Source organism: Chenopodium album, chromosome 15 (assembly GCF_948465745.1).
Source record: "Chenopodium album chromosome 15, dcCheAlbu1.1, whole genome shotgun sequence".
Lineage (NCBI taxonomy): Eukaryota > Viridiplantae > Streptophyta > Magnoliopsida > Caryophyllales > Amaranthaceae > Chenopodium > Chenopodium album.
Genome location: NC_137848.1, coordinates 50,770,494 through 50,784,377, shown reverse-complemented (window position 1 = coordinate 50,784,377; position 13,884 = coordinate 50,770,494). Strand labels below are relative to the sequence as shown.

General features: G+C 35.4%; 2 protein-coding genes across 3 annotated transcripts; one reads left to right on the top strand and one right to left on the bottom strand.

Moving 5' to 3' along the window:
- Positions 1 to 281: 281 nt before the first annotated feature.
- Positions 282 to 1,772, top strand: LOC145582507 (pentatricopeptide repeat-containing protein At1g09220, mitochondrial-like). Its single transcript, XM_081639492.1, has one exon. The coding sequence runs from the start codon at positions 282 to 284 to the stop codon at positions 1,770 to 1,772; it is 1,491 nt and encodes a 496-aa protein (XP_081495618.1).
- A 287-nt stretch (positions 1,773 to 2,059) lies between these two features.
- Positions 2,060 to 10,270, bottom strand: LOC145582508 (protein NAR1-like). Of its 2 annotated transcripts, XM_081639493.1 has the most exons (11): positions 10,046 to 10,270; positions 9,013 to 9,086; positions 7,711 to 7,864; positions 5,322 to 5,508; positions 5,003 to 5,129; positions 4,686 to 4,863; positions 4,523 to 4,572; positions 4,257 to 4,428; positions 3,325 to 3,451; positions 3,138 to 3,229; positions 2,060 to 2,588 (listed from the first exon to the last, which is right to left on the bottom strand). In XM_081639493.1, the coding sequence occupies exons 1-11, from the start codon at positions 10,169 to 10,171 to the stop codon at positions 2,436 to 2,438; spliced, it is 1,440 nt and encodes a 479-aa protein (XP_081495619.1). In that variant the 5' UTR covers positions 10,172 to 10,270; the 3' UTR covers positions 2,060 to 2,435. The 2 variants fall into 2 exon arrangements, with proteins under 2 accessions (XP_081495619.1, XP_081495620.1); XM_081639494.1 differs by lacking the exons at positions 9,013 to 9,086; positions 10,046 to 10,270 and adding an exon at positions 7,948 to 8,116.
- Between the last annotated feature and the right edge of the window lie 3,614 nt (positions 10,271 to 13,884).

The window sequence follows — 13,884 nt, the reverse complement described above, 5'->3', positions numbered from 1 at the left end:
AAGGAAATTTTAAACTCGTATCTACAAGGAAAAATATTACTTCGTATGTAAGATTAGAACAAAGTAAGATTAGATTAACATAACTCACCAATCTCGGGGATTAACAACTTATTACCGATCTCAGAGATTCACTATGACTTTCGAGAAAGAGGGAGAGGGTTTATAAAACAAAAAAAAACAAAAAAAAAAAAAGTGATTTCCCTCCATTTTCCACTCATTTGAATAATTTGATCTTCTTCATATTTCTTAAGAACCCTAACCTCAACCACATTCTAAAATTCATGCAGTGGTTGCAAAGAAATCGATTCGTCTGCTATACCCAGATTCCATTACTCCCCAACTCTTTTGCCTCTTTCTCATCATATAATCATTCAATTGAAGATCATAAAAATTACCATAATCATTATCTTTCTCCTCTGAAAAACTTCCCTTCGTCGCGATTTGTTACCCAGCAAATCCACTCTCAATCAACAACTAATGGCTTATTGAGTCAAATTTCCAATACCCAAATCATAATTCTGTTCAACACCCTTTTGAGGCGCTACGCCGTAGGTGAATTTCCACAGGAAGCTCTGTTTCTGTACAAACAAGCACAACAATCAACTGCGTTGTATCAGTACTTTGATAGTTTTACGTACTCATTTCTCATCAAAGCATGTGGCAATTTGAAGCAAAAAATTACGGGTTTTCAACTCCATGGCCTTGTTGTGCAATTGGGTTTTGAGTTGGATGTTTATGTGCAGACTGCATTGCTGAACATGTACATAGATTTTGGTTTGTTAAATGATGCAGATAAGGTGTTTGATGAAATGCCTGAAAGAAATTTGGTTACTTGGAATGTTATGATCACTGGGTTGGTTAAATGGGGTCACCTTGAGGCTGCTCTTGCTTTGTTTAGGCAAATGCCTAGTAAGAATGTTGTTTCTTGGACTGGTATGATTGATGGGTTTACACGAATGAAGAATTATCTTGGAGCTTTTTCGTTGTTTCAGGAAATGATTATGGTTGGAGGCATAATGCCTACTGAAGTAACATTGTTGGCCGTTTCTACTGCTATTGCTGAACTTGGGGATCTAAAGAATTGTCGATTATTTCACTCCTTCAGCGAAAAAAGTGGTTTCAGAGCAAATTATAATCAGGTCACAAACTGTCTTATTGATACTTATGCCAAATGTGGGTGCATTGAAAGTGCATTGAGGGTATTCGAGGAGATGTTTGCGTGTAGAAGAAATGTCGTGTCTTGGACATCGATCATATCTGGGTTTGCTATGCATGGCATGGCAATAGAAGCTGAACAGTTCCTAGAAAGAATGGAGGGTTCAGGGATCAGACCAAACCGAATTACTTTCTTGAGTGTTCTCAATGCTTACAGCCATAGTGGATTGGTAGAAGAGGGGATCCGGTTCTTCAGGAAAATGGTTGATCATGGCTGCACTGCAGCAGACGTAAAGCATTATGGGTGTGTGATTGATATGTTGGGACGAGCAGGCAAGCTAAAAGAAGCAGAAGAAATTGCCTGGCAGATTCCTAATGACATTGATGATGTTGTGATTTGGCGTACTCTCTTAGGTGCATGCAACTTTCATGGTGACGTTGAGATAGCTGAGCGTGTATCAAAGAAGATGCAGGATATGGAGAGAGAATATGGAGGAGACTACGTTTTGATGTCGAATATATTGACAGGTCAGGGAAAGTTCAATGAAGCTCAGAACGTAAGGAAACTGATGGATAAAAGGCAGGTTCTAAAAATTGCAGGCCATAGTTCAGTCTGAGCTTATAACTGCAGCTTATTGTGTCACAATAAACCAGGCAGTAGAGCACGCACTAGCAAAATTTCCTTTTGCAGTAACATTTCAAATGAGGAGATAACACTGGCATACTGCTGCAGCAGGGAAATTTTGTGATGTTGCCTAGCAATTGTCTGTAATTTTTGTACTGACCTTTGGATTTCCTTCGAATCGAATAAAGTGACCTAAGCTCTTTTATTTCAGTTCAAGCTTCACGGCAACGCATTATACAGAAAAGGAAAATTGGGACAAATCTCATTTCAGAACAAGTGTTGAAATAATAACATACAGAGCACATCTTACAATACGGGTTAATGGTACAAAACTACAGAACAAAAACATTGTTATGCATGTGTATAATTATTAAATTTTATGGAAAAAGAACAAAAAGGTGTTCAGAATGGACTTATCTTCCTATAGAGTTGCCTCCTGTCATTAACAAAAGAACTCACTACATCTACAGTTATGTACGCCTGCAGAATCTCTGGTAAAACTGGTCTTCTCCGTAAAGCCTATATAAATGAAGTGTAGATATGATTCCAACCATAGGTCTGAAAAAACTCACTCTAGGCTAAGCATATGCACAATTGTAGACCTCCAGAGTTCAGCAATTGGGAAGAACAAAATCCAGGGCAACAGCCAACAAGTTCACCAATTGTGCAACTGAGACGTAATGCTTTTAACCACAGGATGGTATTGTGTGTGCAGGTATTGCTTAGCTTTCTCAGAACCAGGTTTCTCAAGCCACTCATCATATAACCCCTTCGCTACGGGATTTTGAAATGGATCAGCAACCAAAACCTGCCACAACAAGGATCAGCAATCAGAGATGTACCTAAACGACAAAACTTATCAACCAAAAATCCTATCTTCCAACTTCAATGTCATCTTTGCAAATTACTCAACAAGCAAAGACAGAAATTATTAATAAGCACTAAATTCACAAGAAGTGTAAAAAAGTACCATTGAGTGACCAATTCTAGCAAAAGCAAGGTCAAACATGAACACATAACAGATTTTTTCCATATTAGGTTCTAAGCTACTATACAGTACAGGAGAACGATATGTGGGTATTGCATTAAGAAACGAGACTTCCTTCCAAAGAAATTTCTCGTGCCAACTAGGAGGTCAGCAACAAAAAAAAAAAAAAAAAAAGAGGGGGGAGGGGTGAAGCAACCAACAAATTAAGGACATTGAAACTAGAAGTTACATTATGGCAGCATATGAAACTGAAGGTCAATGTGTATGCATGCACTGTATTTTGTTCCTTGTCACACTGCAAATACATCTTATTTAAGAGATACATCTAAAACATTCAAGAACAGTTCAACATAGCAATGAAATCCTTACATTCTCCATGTAAACACTTTCCAATTCATGAATCAAATCTTTGGCAGACTGTCCTGGCTTCGGCTTGATTTGACCACCACCATTCAAGCAACCTGCAACCCAAAAGATTATCCAATTTCAGTCCCAGTTGATCTAAATTCCAAACCAGATGAAATAAAAACAAGATGAGCAAGAACACAATTCTAACCTGAAGGACATGCCATGATTTCCAGATAATCATAATCACATTTTCCAGTTTTGATTTTCCTGACTACATTCTGCAGATTTCGAAAGCCATAACATAAGGCAAACTTTAAGACATTTTTTCCCTCAACCTGCAACACAAAAACATTAGCGTCAATCACATGGAATGAAAATTCTCCAGATGAAAAATCAGAACTCAAAAAATCCCCACTCAATGGCAGGGCTCAGTACATATAGCAAATTAATGCATGCATGAAGAAAACAGCAAGGTAATACTTGTAGCAGCAATGGGATATTGTGAAAATTCCACAAGTCAGAATGTAACAGGCTGGACTGGACAAAAGGAAGATTGTCACACAGATTCTCGTATGGTACTCATCCTAACTTATCTGGGACTTTTAAATTTTAGCTCAGTCTAGGTCCAAAACCAGAAGATACACAAAATTGATCGATGGACCAAATTCTTGTATCTTAAGCGATAATGAACATGATGGCATCTCCATTGAAGAGAGAGGAAGCAAAAGAAAAACAGAACAAGAGGAGGAAATGACTCAAACTCGACAGGCAACAGGTAAAAGAGGATTGAAGAAGGAGATAGGCGAGAAGATGGTCAAGGGAGTATAGTATTGGAAGGAACTTGAGGGCTGAGGCTTCATTATCTCAATGGTGTAATTAAATTCCACCCTGGTGCAAGGAATTGTTCAACTCCTATGTAAAGAAAAAAGAATCCTCTTAAAGAGCCAAGAAAAGGGTTTTTATACACACTTTCCATAACAATAAAATTCTCAACCAATAAAGCACATATCAACTATTGCATAAAGAGATAACTGCAAGCTATTCAAGCTTCTGCAGAAACCTCTTCAGTAGCCAAACAAAATTCCATGCAGTTGGTTAAGTTTGCATAAAGATCCCTGAGATGAGAAAGGGAGATCTTACTTCAAGAATAACTTCACGGAAGTCTGAATTCCTTATCATTCTGAACTCTATAGGTCCCTCAATGTCTTTGTCAAAAAGGGCATTTGCTGCATGCCTAAAAATAGTTTCAGCATAGCCCCCAGAACCTCCATTGACTCCATACAGATATCCATCATCAGTAATATTTGTCAACCTGAAGGTGGTAATTAAAGATCGTACACCATCAGTAACAACTACAGTAGAATACCAAATTGAAGCATCAGCCACAAAAGTTAGTTGATTCTTACATCTTATCTAGAGGGGATTCGTCCAAGGAGCTAAAATCCACAGATTTTAACTGTCACCGAGAAAAAATAAATAAATAAAATCAGTAACATAGTCATTACAATCAATAATATGAAATGAAACTAGCAGCTGAAACTTTTTTTTTTTTTTTTTTTTTTTTTGTACCTGTATTAGTTCCAAAACCTCTCCAGAGGTCAACACAGAATCCACCTCTGCTACCCCTAGATCACCTTGTATATTATTTTCATCTGGATATTCCATTTCAAATACAAAGTCTTCTCTCGCAGCCTCAAGCTTCTTGTCATAACAAGGCATCACAGTGACATGATAAACTTCATCTGGCCTGTTTATAACCCATTAATCCACTGAGAGAGAAATGACAAGAAAATTAAAAGTTTTTTTTTTAATGTTATGTTTAACTATTCCATAGAACCAAAGAATATTGGTTTCTTATGGAGACATGGGCCTAAAGTTTAAATTACCTCAAAGACATTTTCTGGCAGAGGTAGCGCTTCAAGACAGCCCCAATTGTTTGCTGAGGGCTCTTTACAGAAGAGATGTAAGGTAAGATGTAGGATCCAAGAGTTTTTTCTGCATAGCAGATCCACCCTGGAAGTTTCACAGGAAAAAAGGTAAATTCAAATGAAGAAAGCCTTCAAAAGTAAAGCTAGTCCTTTCTCTTTCTTTCTTTTCATTCCATTTTATTTTTCTCTTTCTTACTATTCATTTCTACATATTTTCTTTTCTTCAATCTTATTCTGCACCAGGGGCCGGGGGGGTGTTGGTGAGCAAAATATATACCTGGACAAGCGGATGAAATTATTGGCAGTAATGTCTTACTCCCATCATCATCCCCAGACTGCCTTTGCTTATAGCGTACCACAAATTCATTACATGCTTCTATAAGTGCTAAATCTCTACTGCAGCTGGTGTCAAAAACAGCCTTCACTCCAAGGGACTTAAAAAATGTTGTGAGCTTCTTAAAAGCCTGAAGGGAAGAAGAAATATGATCTCAGGAAAAGGTGAAAATGTCAAACTAAATACAAAATTAACCCAAACCTCAGCATTTAATCATCCATGATTTTCTAGAAGTGGGCAAAGGAGAAACTTAAAAAAAAAAAAAAAAAAAAAATCTGAACTGCAAATTTTAAATTACTCGTCTCTTTTTAAGCACTGCAGAATCAAAAGGGTAAAACATAAAAAGGTATAGGCAACATAGAAGCATAACTTCAATGTAAAGTCAAAATTCCACCAGTCATCCAGTCTACATCACATTTCTCATTAAAGTGCCACGTTTGCAAAAGATGAAAAGAAGCACTGACAAGTCATCAAGAGTCATGCCTACATGAAGTCTGTGTCTGAATCAAGTTGTTAAGAATCAAGTTTTCCAGGAAATCTAGCAAATCAACAGTATTGAATATTTGGAGAGAATTTAAAATAAGTAAAGCAAGAAGCATTAAAAGAAAAGCTAAGGTCAGATGATTATATGGATCAGGATGAACAATGCAATTACAACCTATCCACACTTCCAAGGGGTGAAAATGTGGGATTTCTCTTACTGATTGTTTTCCTCACTACTTACTGTACAACTCTCATACATGGCTTTTCTACCCATATCTACTTTCCTTGCAAGTGTTGTAACTAATAAAGCTAAACATTCCTAACTTTATCCATGGGATTCCTTCTAGAATAGTCAAGAAACATAGGAGGCCTAGGCTGGTTTGTTGCACATGTGCTGACTCTAGCCCTATCCAATATACCAACTCCATCTCTAACCCTAAAAAATATCTCCATTCTCTTTTGTTGTAGAGTTACCTACAACTGGAAGCATACTAGGGAGCTTAATCCAAAACTGAAAGTTGGAGCAGCTAAGCCATTGAACACAAAAGCTCCTTTCTTTACCACAAATGTTTCCTGCTTTTAGCCTAATAAGTGATTCACCCTCACATTTAAGTCCAATACAAATTTCTATCGAGGCCAGGAGAAAACAAAAAAGGAGTCGCATTTTTGTAGCATGCTTGGAAAAAAGTTTCGTGGGTCACAAACACTCCTTCACATCTAAATTCAAACATGTTCACTTGATGGATAGCTTTTCCATTTAGATCCCAACAATCATGACTTTAAAATGTTTTACCATTTTAAAACAATTCACATATTACATACCTCATAGTTTCACTATATCATAATTAGTTTATTACCTTGCTCAAAAGAAGGTAATTTTATATACTCCCTCTATTCCCAAAAGTTCGACTAACTTTCTATTTTGAAACATTTCAAAAAGTTTGGCACACTACTTTTAATCCTCTTTGGAAAACCTCTGTTACCCCACAATATTTACCCCTTTTTACCCTCTCCCTTACTTTATTCACTTTTTTCTTAATACCCACCCACCTTTTTACCACATCTCTTTTATATCATTCACTATTTTCTTACACCCACTCGCTTTTTCCATGCATTACTAGAAACAAGATTGTAGTAAGAAAGTCGTACTTTTAAGAACATAGGGAGTATTTGTAACAAGCAATATAATTTATCAAGCCAGGTATTGTGTCTACTGAAAAAAATTACAAAATACATCATTGTTTGCTTCACAGTATTCTATGATAGGGAATACAAGATGTCTTGAAGCTTAAACTCTTCTTCTTAATCAAAGCAACAATTGTAACTTCAATAACAGAACTCCAGAAAGCCCTTTTATACAAATATGATATATATTACCAAACACTCCTTTCTTTCAAAATACGAAGGGCAAGGATCATTATTTGAGAAATAATGACGAAGTAGACTTGAGATACATATATGGATCTCCCAAATATATGAGCAGTCCTCAACAATTGAGCATATGGTGGAAGCACACTTCTAAATAATTTCAACAAGAGCTTTCAACCGTAAAATTATCGATTTTATTATAGTTTTGTTACCTTGGAAATTTGGAAGTTCTAATAATAAGTTCTATGCATAAAGCAAAATTACGCACGAAATAGAAATCTATCATCAAAACCTCAGGAAAACAACTCATAGAAAATTAAATTTGGACAAAGGTGCTAAACAACTAATCATCCATGGCCATGACGCCAAAACGCGCAACAATCAACTTGTCCAAGCCCTTAAAAACAGCATGTTCTGCTTACCATCCATCTCTAATAAGAATACTGCCATAAGGGAAAGAAAAACAAGTAAGATGCCATACCTGAAGTGGTGTGAGACCAAAATGAGCTGCTAAAGAAGCCCTAGACTGCGGCGAAATGGATACTAGGACTGTCTTCCCTTTATTGATACTAGACAGAAACTCATCTAAACTTTGTTTCTCAAGCATCACAGTCTCCGCTGATGTTATACACCCACTGAATAAGACCACAGAAAATAAATGTATTAGAGTAAAAAAATAAAACAAAATTAAAAAAATCCAATATAAAAGTCACTACACCTAGTTAGCATAGCCATGATCGTGTGATTTGGTGATTAATGGAAACAGCAAAACTATATACAGAAAGCAAAAATGAAGTTCAGCATGTGAGGCATTTCAGGAATAGTATTTCTTTGCTTTAATGACTGATTAGCAAAAGAAACATTCCCTGTCAGATTTTAATGAGCATCTTCATTTCCGACAGCATAGGAGTGATAGATGGTCTGAAATGACAATAATAAACAATCCTTACAAAAAAAAAAGAACAAGACACCTGTTGCAAGAACCATAAATAGAGATTGTATCACCTAAAGCACTCAAATGACCGAACCATCGGGAAGCTACTGAAGACAAGTTCACACAAAATAGACCAAAATCAATGTAAATATTTTAGCAACAGAAAGGGATTGGGAAATATGTCCCATTCTCATGTCTACCCCTCCTCCAAATTAACTCTCTAAAGCTCTGATTCTCTCAGAAAATCTTATCCTTTCCCCCACTACCAAAAGAATTCCGTACAATAACAGTATGAAGACTAAATTAATTGATCCAGACATCTTCTATCCTCTCATTATTTTCTTTATCACTATGCTCTATGCTACCACTTTTCCTCATTCTTTTAAAACCATGCTTTAACAAAACTGCTGACTAATTGCAGCACACATGTCATGCTAGGTATCAAGAATAGAAGGTAATGTTCAAGCCTGTCTAGAGTCAACATATTTATCAAATTATCAAGACTTCTACAACGAGACAGTTCAAGATATATACTACATATTTATTTTCAGGCAATCATAAATAAATTAATAAAAGTTGTAGGATTCTCAAAATATATTCGATTTCTTCTTTAAGTAGATGAAAAACCATGTGCTTCAAATGTTCCATCCAGAAAGACATTATGGGTACCCAAAAAAAATATAAACAGGACAAGCCTAACATTAGACACCCTCAACTTACATAATTCATAATATATTTGCAACCCTAACAAAAAATCACCATACAGGACAAGCTGAACATTGGGCATTTTAAACGAACGTAATCAACAATTTCCTTACAATCCTACAACAAATGTTCTAAGAGGGTTACCTGCAAGCCAGGCAGTCCTTGAGTGAAATTTTAACAGGTTCCGTAGCAGCAGGAGGCCCCACCTTTGCTCTTTTCTAACCTCAATAGATCATTCAAAGCAGCAACTTATTAGATGAGTATTTAGAAAGTAGACTAGTAGAGGCTCGTGATAATAAGAAACCGGAAGTAAATAAACAAAACAAACTACATCCAATTTATTAATCACCTTCCATAACTACAAAAACCACATCTTTGTCCTATAACATTCCAAAGTTTCAACTGTTCAGAAACCCACAAAATTACATTATATAATTTCCTCCGGAAGCACCTAACAAGACACCATCATGTTTGCAACAAGAAAACACACAACACCATCATAAACCCCAGTTCTCAAAATTCAACTCACGGGCAGCAAGCCCACGAATTCACCGCCTCAAAATGAAATTTCTCACCAGAAGAACTAAATTCAACTTAATTTCCAACTTCACTCATAAACCAACAATTCCATCAGATATTTGCACTTATAGAATAATCCGCAAAACAATTACATCTATCTTTTAATTCAAATACAACATGATTTAAAGAGTTTGCAATAACATAACGGCTTGCTTCAGCATCATCTTAATTGTCTTCCTCAAGTATTCAAACTTACATTGCCAAGACGACCGCGAAATGAGAACAATACTACATTAAAATTCCTCAGTATTGCAATTGCCACTTTCTACACTCCAACAATCAACATTCAACACTCGAGAAGCAACAACGAGCTCACAAAATCACAATTCCTAAATTAAAATCCTCAACAGAAGAACTTAATAGAACTAATAATTTAATTTCCGAATTCCATACTTGATTAACCAACATAAATGCCCCCCACAAATCAAAAACTCAACTGATCACTAATCATCAACAAAATTAAAACTTGAATAAATTAATTTCTCCAAATATCATGCATCAAATCAACAAAATTATCAAATTCAACAGAAATAAAAACAGAAGAATAACAATAATCAAAGTCCCTAGGGTTTCATAAAATCAAAAACAGAAAACAAACCTCGAAATCATTAACAATAGGTTTGGTGGGATTAGGTTTAAGTTGGCCGACAATACAAGCTTGAGAAGGAGCAATGAAATCGTTCAAATCGCCAATCCTCAAAGTTGCCGAGAACTTCTCCGACATCTTCTCTTCCGGCAGTGAGTAAATGAAGCAAGTCGAGGTCAGAGGAAATGGGGAATGGGAGGAGAGAGATGAGAGAGAGAAGAAAAGGGAAAACCAAAAAAAATGATAATGCTTGGGAAAAGTATCGAACTTGCGACCTTAAGATATATATTGACTCAATTGGAAATTATATATTGACTTTTTTGAAGTTGTTTGGTTGAATCATTTGGAATGAAATGGAATAGAGTTAGAATCTATTTCATCAACTTTTTTGTTTGGTTGAGTTTTTTTGGTAATGGAATCTCATACTCAAGGGGTTTTAACTCCCTCCATACCTACGGAATTCCATTTTCACCTCTCCCTCTAAGATTCACAATCCATTCTATTAACAAAGTATAAAATCCATTTCAACAACAAAACAAGCAACTATGGACTAGTATGAGTTTAAGAATCTATATCTCTCTAGTATGAGATTGCATACCAATTCATTCCAATTTGATGAACCAAACATGAAACACCCCCTTAAGTGGATTGAGCTAGCTTTTGGCTATAGCAGGAACTCGAGGAAGCCTCAGAGGAAAGATGAATAGGAGGATCTTGTCTCGAGCAATTCAAGCTACAGAAGGTGCTCTATTCAGGGGCGGAGCTACAGGGGGGGCAGTCAGAGGCCCGGCCCCTATAGCCCAATCTCACGGCCCCTTTTTTTTTATTAATTGGCCCCTTCTAGTTTTTAGGATATATAGTAAACAACTCCTTTATATGATGTTGGGATTTTGTTGGCTCAGTGGTTAGTAGGTTTTCTCTATTTTATTTTTTTCCCAAATTTTCCACTTAACTTCTTCAACTCTCCTATAAGTGATTTTTTTTCGTTTCTTCAATATTCTACTTGTATTCAATCACGTAAATTTTTGTTTTATAAACTACCGGCTTCATTTTTTTTTTCCGTTTCTTCAATCTTGTACTTGTATTCAATCATGTACATTTTTGTTTTATAAATTATCGGCTTTTTTTTTTCGTTTTTTCAATCTTGTAATTGTATTCAATCACGTACATTTTTGTTTTATAAATTACTGGCTTCATTTTATTTATTTTTTTGTTTCTTGAATCTTCTACTTGTATAATTGTTTACTACTAATTTGTCTATAGATCCCTTTTTGTATGCAATATGACAAGTATAATCATGAAAAAAAACCTCTTTATTTTAAGAGTAGTTGATAGTCAACGAGTGGATTTCACACAAGTTTTATATATAGAAAAATAGGTTGCCAACAATTTTAACATATATGTAAATCTGCTATTAACATTATTTATGTAAAAAATCATAAACTCCGATTAAAAAAATCGTTACAATAATAAGGTATATATTTATATATTGATTCAACCATCGATCCCCGTAGCTAAAAAATCCTGGCTCCGCCTCTGGCTCTATTAGTGTCAACTTAGGAATGGTAAGGTAAAGAAAAGGGGTTTAGGTTCTCAAGGAAGATGACACAAGTGCTTAAGATACCAGGCTCGCACTATTGAAAGGCACTATGGCGGTCTCAATGAAGCCAAGAGGAGGGACCTTCTCCATATCCAGATCGAAACCTCTAACTTCATGCTAGCCCAAGTCATTAATGGAAAGGTTGCGGAGAGGGTGAAGCACTAGAATGCAATTAAGAAGATTAAAGTTATTTTTTCTTTTTTTTTCAATGTTTGAATTGTTGTTATCACTGGGTTACTGAGGGCTAGCCCTCTTTCTGACCGTTATAAAATAAAATTAAAAAAAAAAACTTATTATATGCAATAAATAAGCATCATGTTACTTAAAATCAAAAATTCAAAAATACTCAGGGGAAGTCAGGCCCTTGGCCCTTGCCCGCCCAAACAAATATCACCACGACCACCATCTCGTTGTCAATCAACTTCTCGACCACCGCAAAAAGGCTTCACTTTCTACCACCATTGATTCCTCCGTGAAGACCTCAAAATCGTAGACGAGGAGGAGAAAGGAAGAACAAAACGCATCACCACCATTTTAACCAACTTAAGGCCTGTTCACATTTACTGAATTGAGCTGAATTGAACTGAACTGATTGGAGCTGAACTGAACTGAATTGGAGCTGAACTGAACTAAGCTGAAATGAATATTTTATGAGAGAGGGAAATTAAGAGCTGAGCTGAACTGAACTGATTGGAACTGAATTGAACTGATTGGAGCTGAACTGAACTGAAATTAAGTAAATGTGAACAAGCCCTTAATCTAACGACTTCCAAATTTAAAGAAAATCACATGCAAAAAATATATAATTAAGGAAAATGGTTAAGCCTAGGGTCGTGCTTGGATTGGGGGTAATATATTAAAGGGGTAATAAAAGTCAAATTAAACTTGAAAAAACATAAGTAATTAGAGGTGGTTTTGTAGGAGCTAGGCATGGTGTTTACAAATGAAATAAGGTAATTATGACGTGAGAAAAAAAAGAAAGATGGAGTAATTGATGAAAGTTCTCGGTCTAGCATGTTGAAGCTTGAGGGTAGTAATTGATTGAGTAATTGATGAAAGTTCTTGATCTCATCAAATAAAATAAGGTAATTGTGTCATGAGAAAAAAAAAAAAAAAAAAAAAAGAGATGGAGTAATTTCCTTGAACATGCTAGATCGAGAACTTTTTGGGTAATTGATGAAAGTTCTCGGTCTAGCATGTTCAAGCAACTTCATTTATTTGTCATTGTCGCATGTACTCCAACTTAGATGGATCAATTTACATAAACATTATTCCCACCTAAGTTTTTTAATTTTCAATCAAATAGATTAAATTAACTTCGTATTTTCTCCCATGTTTTTTTATCAAGAAACTATTATGCCTATGATTATTAAAAAGATTAAACATAAAATAAAAGTCATCCAAATTCTTCAAAGGTACATATCGTCTTCTTAGAGATATGTATGGAAATATTTACTTTAAATATTTAAACTACTTTTATTAATTTAACTCTTTCATAATTAAACAAAGATATTTAAGATTGAATGTGCAATCAGTCCCATAATAAAAAAAAAAAAAATTAAAAAAAAAAAGTGAATGTGCATCCAGATGTATAAACCCCTCATTGTGCAATATTTATGAAACAATTGAAACATACTAAGTATTACCGCATTATGGACTACATAGTAAACGACTCATGTTTGAAAATGTTTTGTTTAGCATAGTGTCTTTAATTTAAGCTAGCTAGTATTTACTTCCTCTGTTCTGTTTTTATTGCAACAAGGGGTTTGGGCACAAATTTTAAGAAAGAAGTAAAGTGAAGAGAGAGAAAAAAATCTATGCAAGTTGCACATGTGATTAAGAAGTAATAAGCAAAGTTAAAAAAAAGACCCATGTGGGGTCTGCCACTTTTTACCGTGGCTTAAATTTGGAGGAAAGTTTTAAACTTTTTGCCCCACCAAATTTTCACATCTTAAAATTTTAAACTCCCACCAAATATTTGAAATTTTCAATATCTTTACAACTTTTAATTTAAAGGTGGAGTACTATAAAAGGGACCAAAAAATTTACAGAGAACATTCTCTCATAACTCCACTTCAATAAATTCTTATTCAACCTACAATAGTCAAAAGTACATTTCTTCTTCTTCATTTTTCCACTTCACAGCACACGCAGGCACTTATCATCATCTAGTTGTCTTCACTTCACTGCACACACTTCACCTGCAATTCCAGATAATACAACCACATCACACACTGCACCTAAGAAGATT

Coding starts and splice junctions, on each gene's coding strand:
- LOC145582507 (XM_081639492.1), top strand. CDS start 282: ATGCAGTGGTTGCAAAGAAATCGATTCGTCTGCTATACCCAGATTCCA.
- LOC145582508 (XM_081639493.1), bottom strand. CDS start 10,171: ATGTCGGAGAAGTTCTCGGCAACTTTGAGGATTGGCGATTTGAACGAT. Junction 5,509..7,710: donor TTGGTCTCACACCACTTCAG/GTATGGCATCTT, acceptor TCTTCCCTTCAG/GCTTTTAAGAAGCTCACAAC. Junction 4,429..4,522: donor GAATCCCCTCTAGATAAGAT/GTAAGAATCAAC, acceptor TACCACCTTCAG/GTTGACAAATATTACTGATG.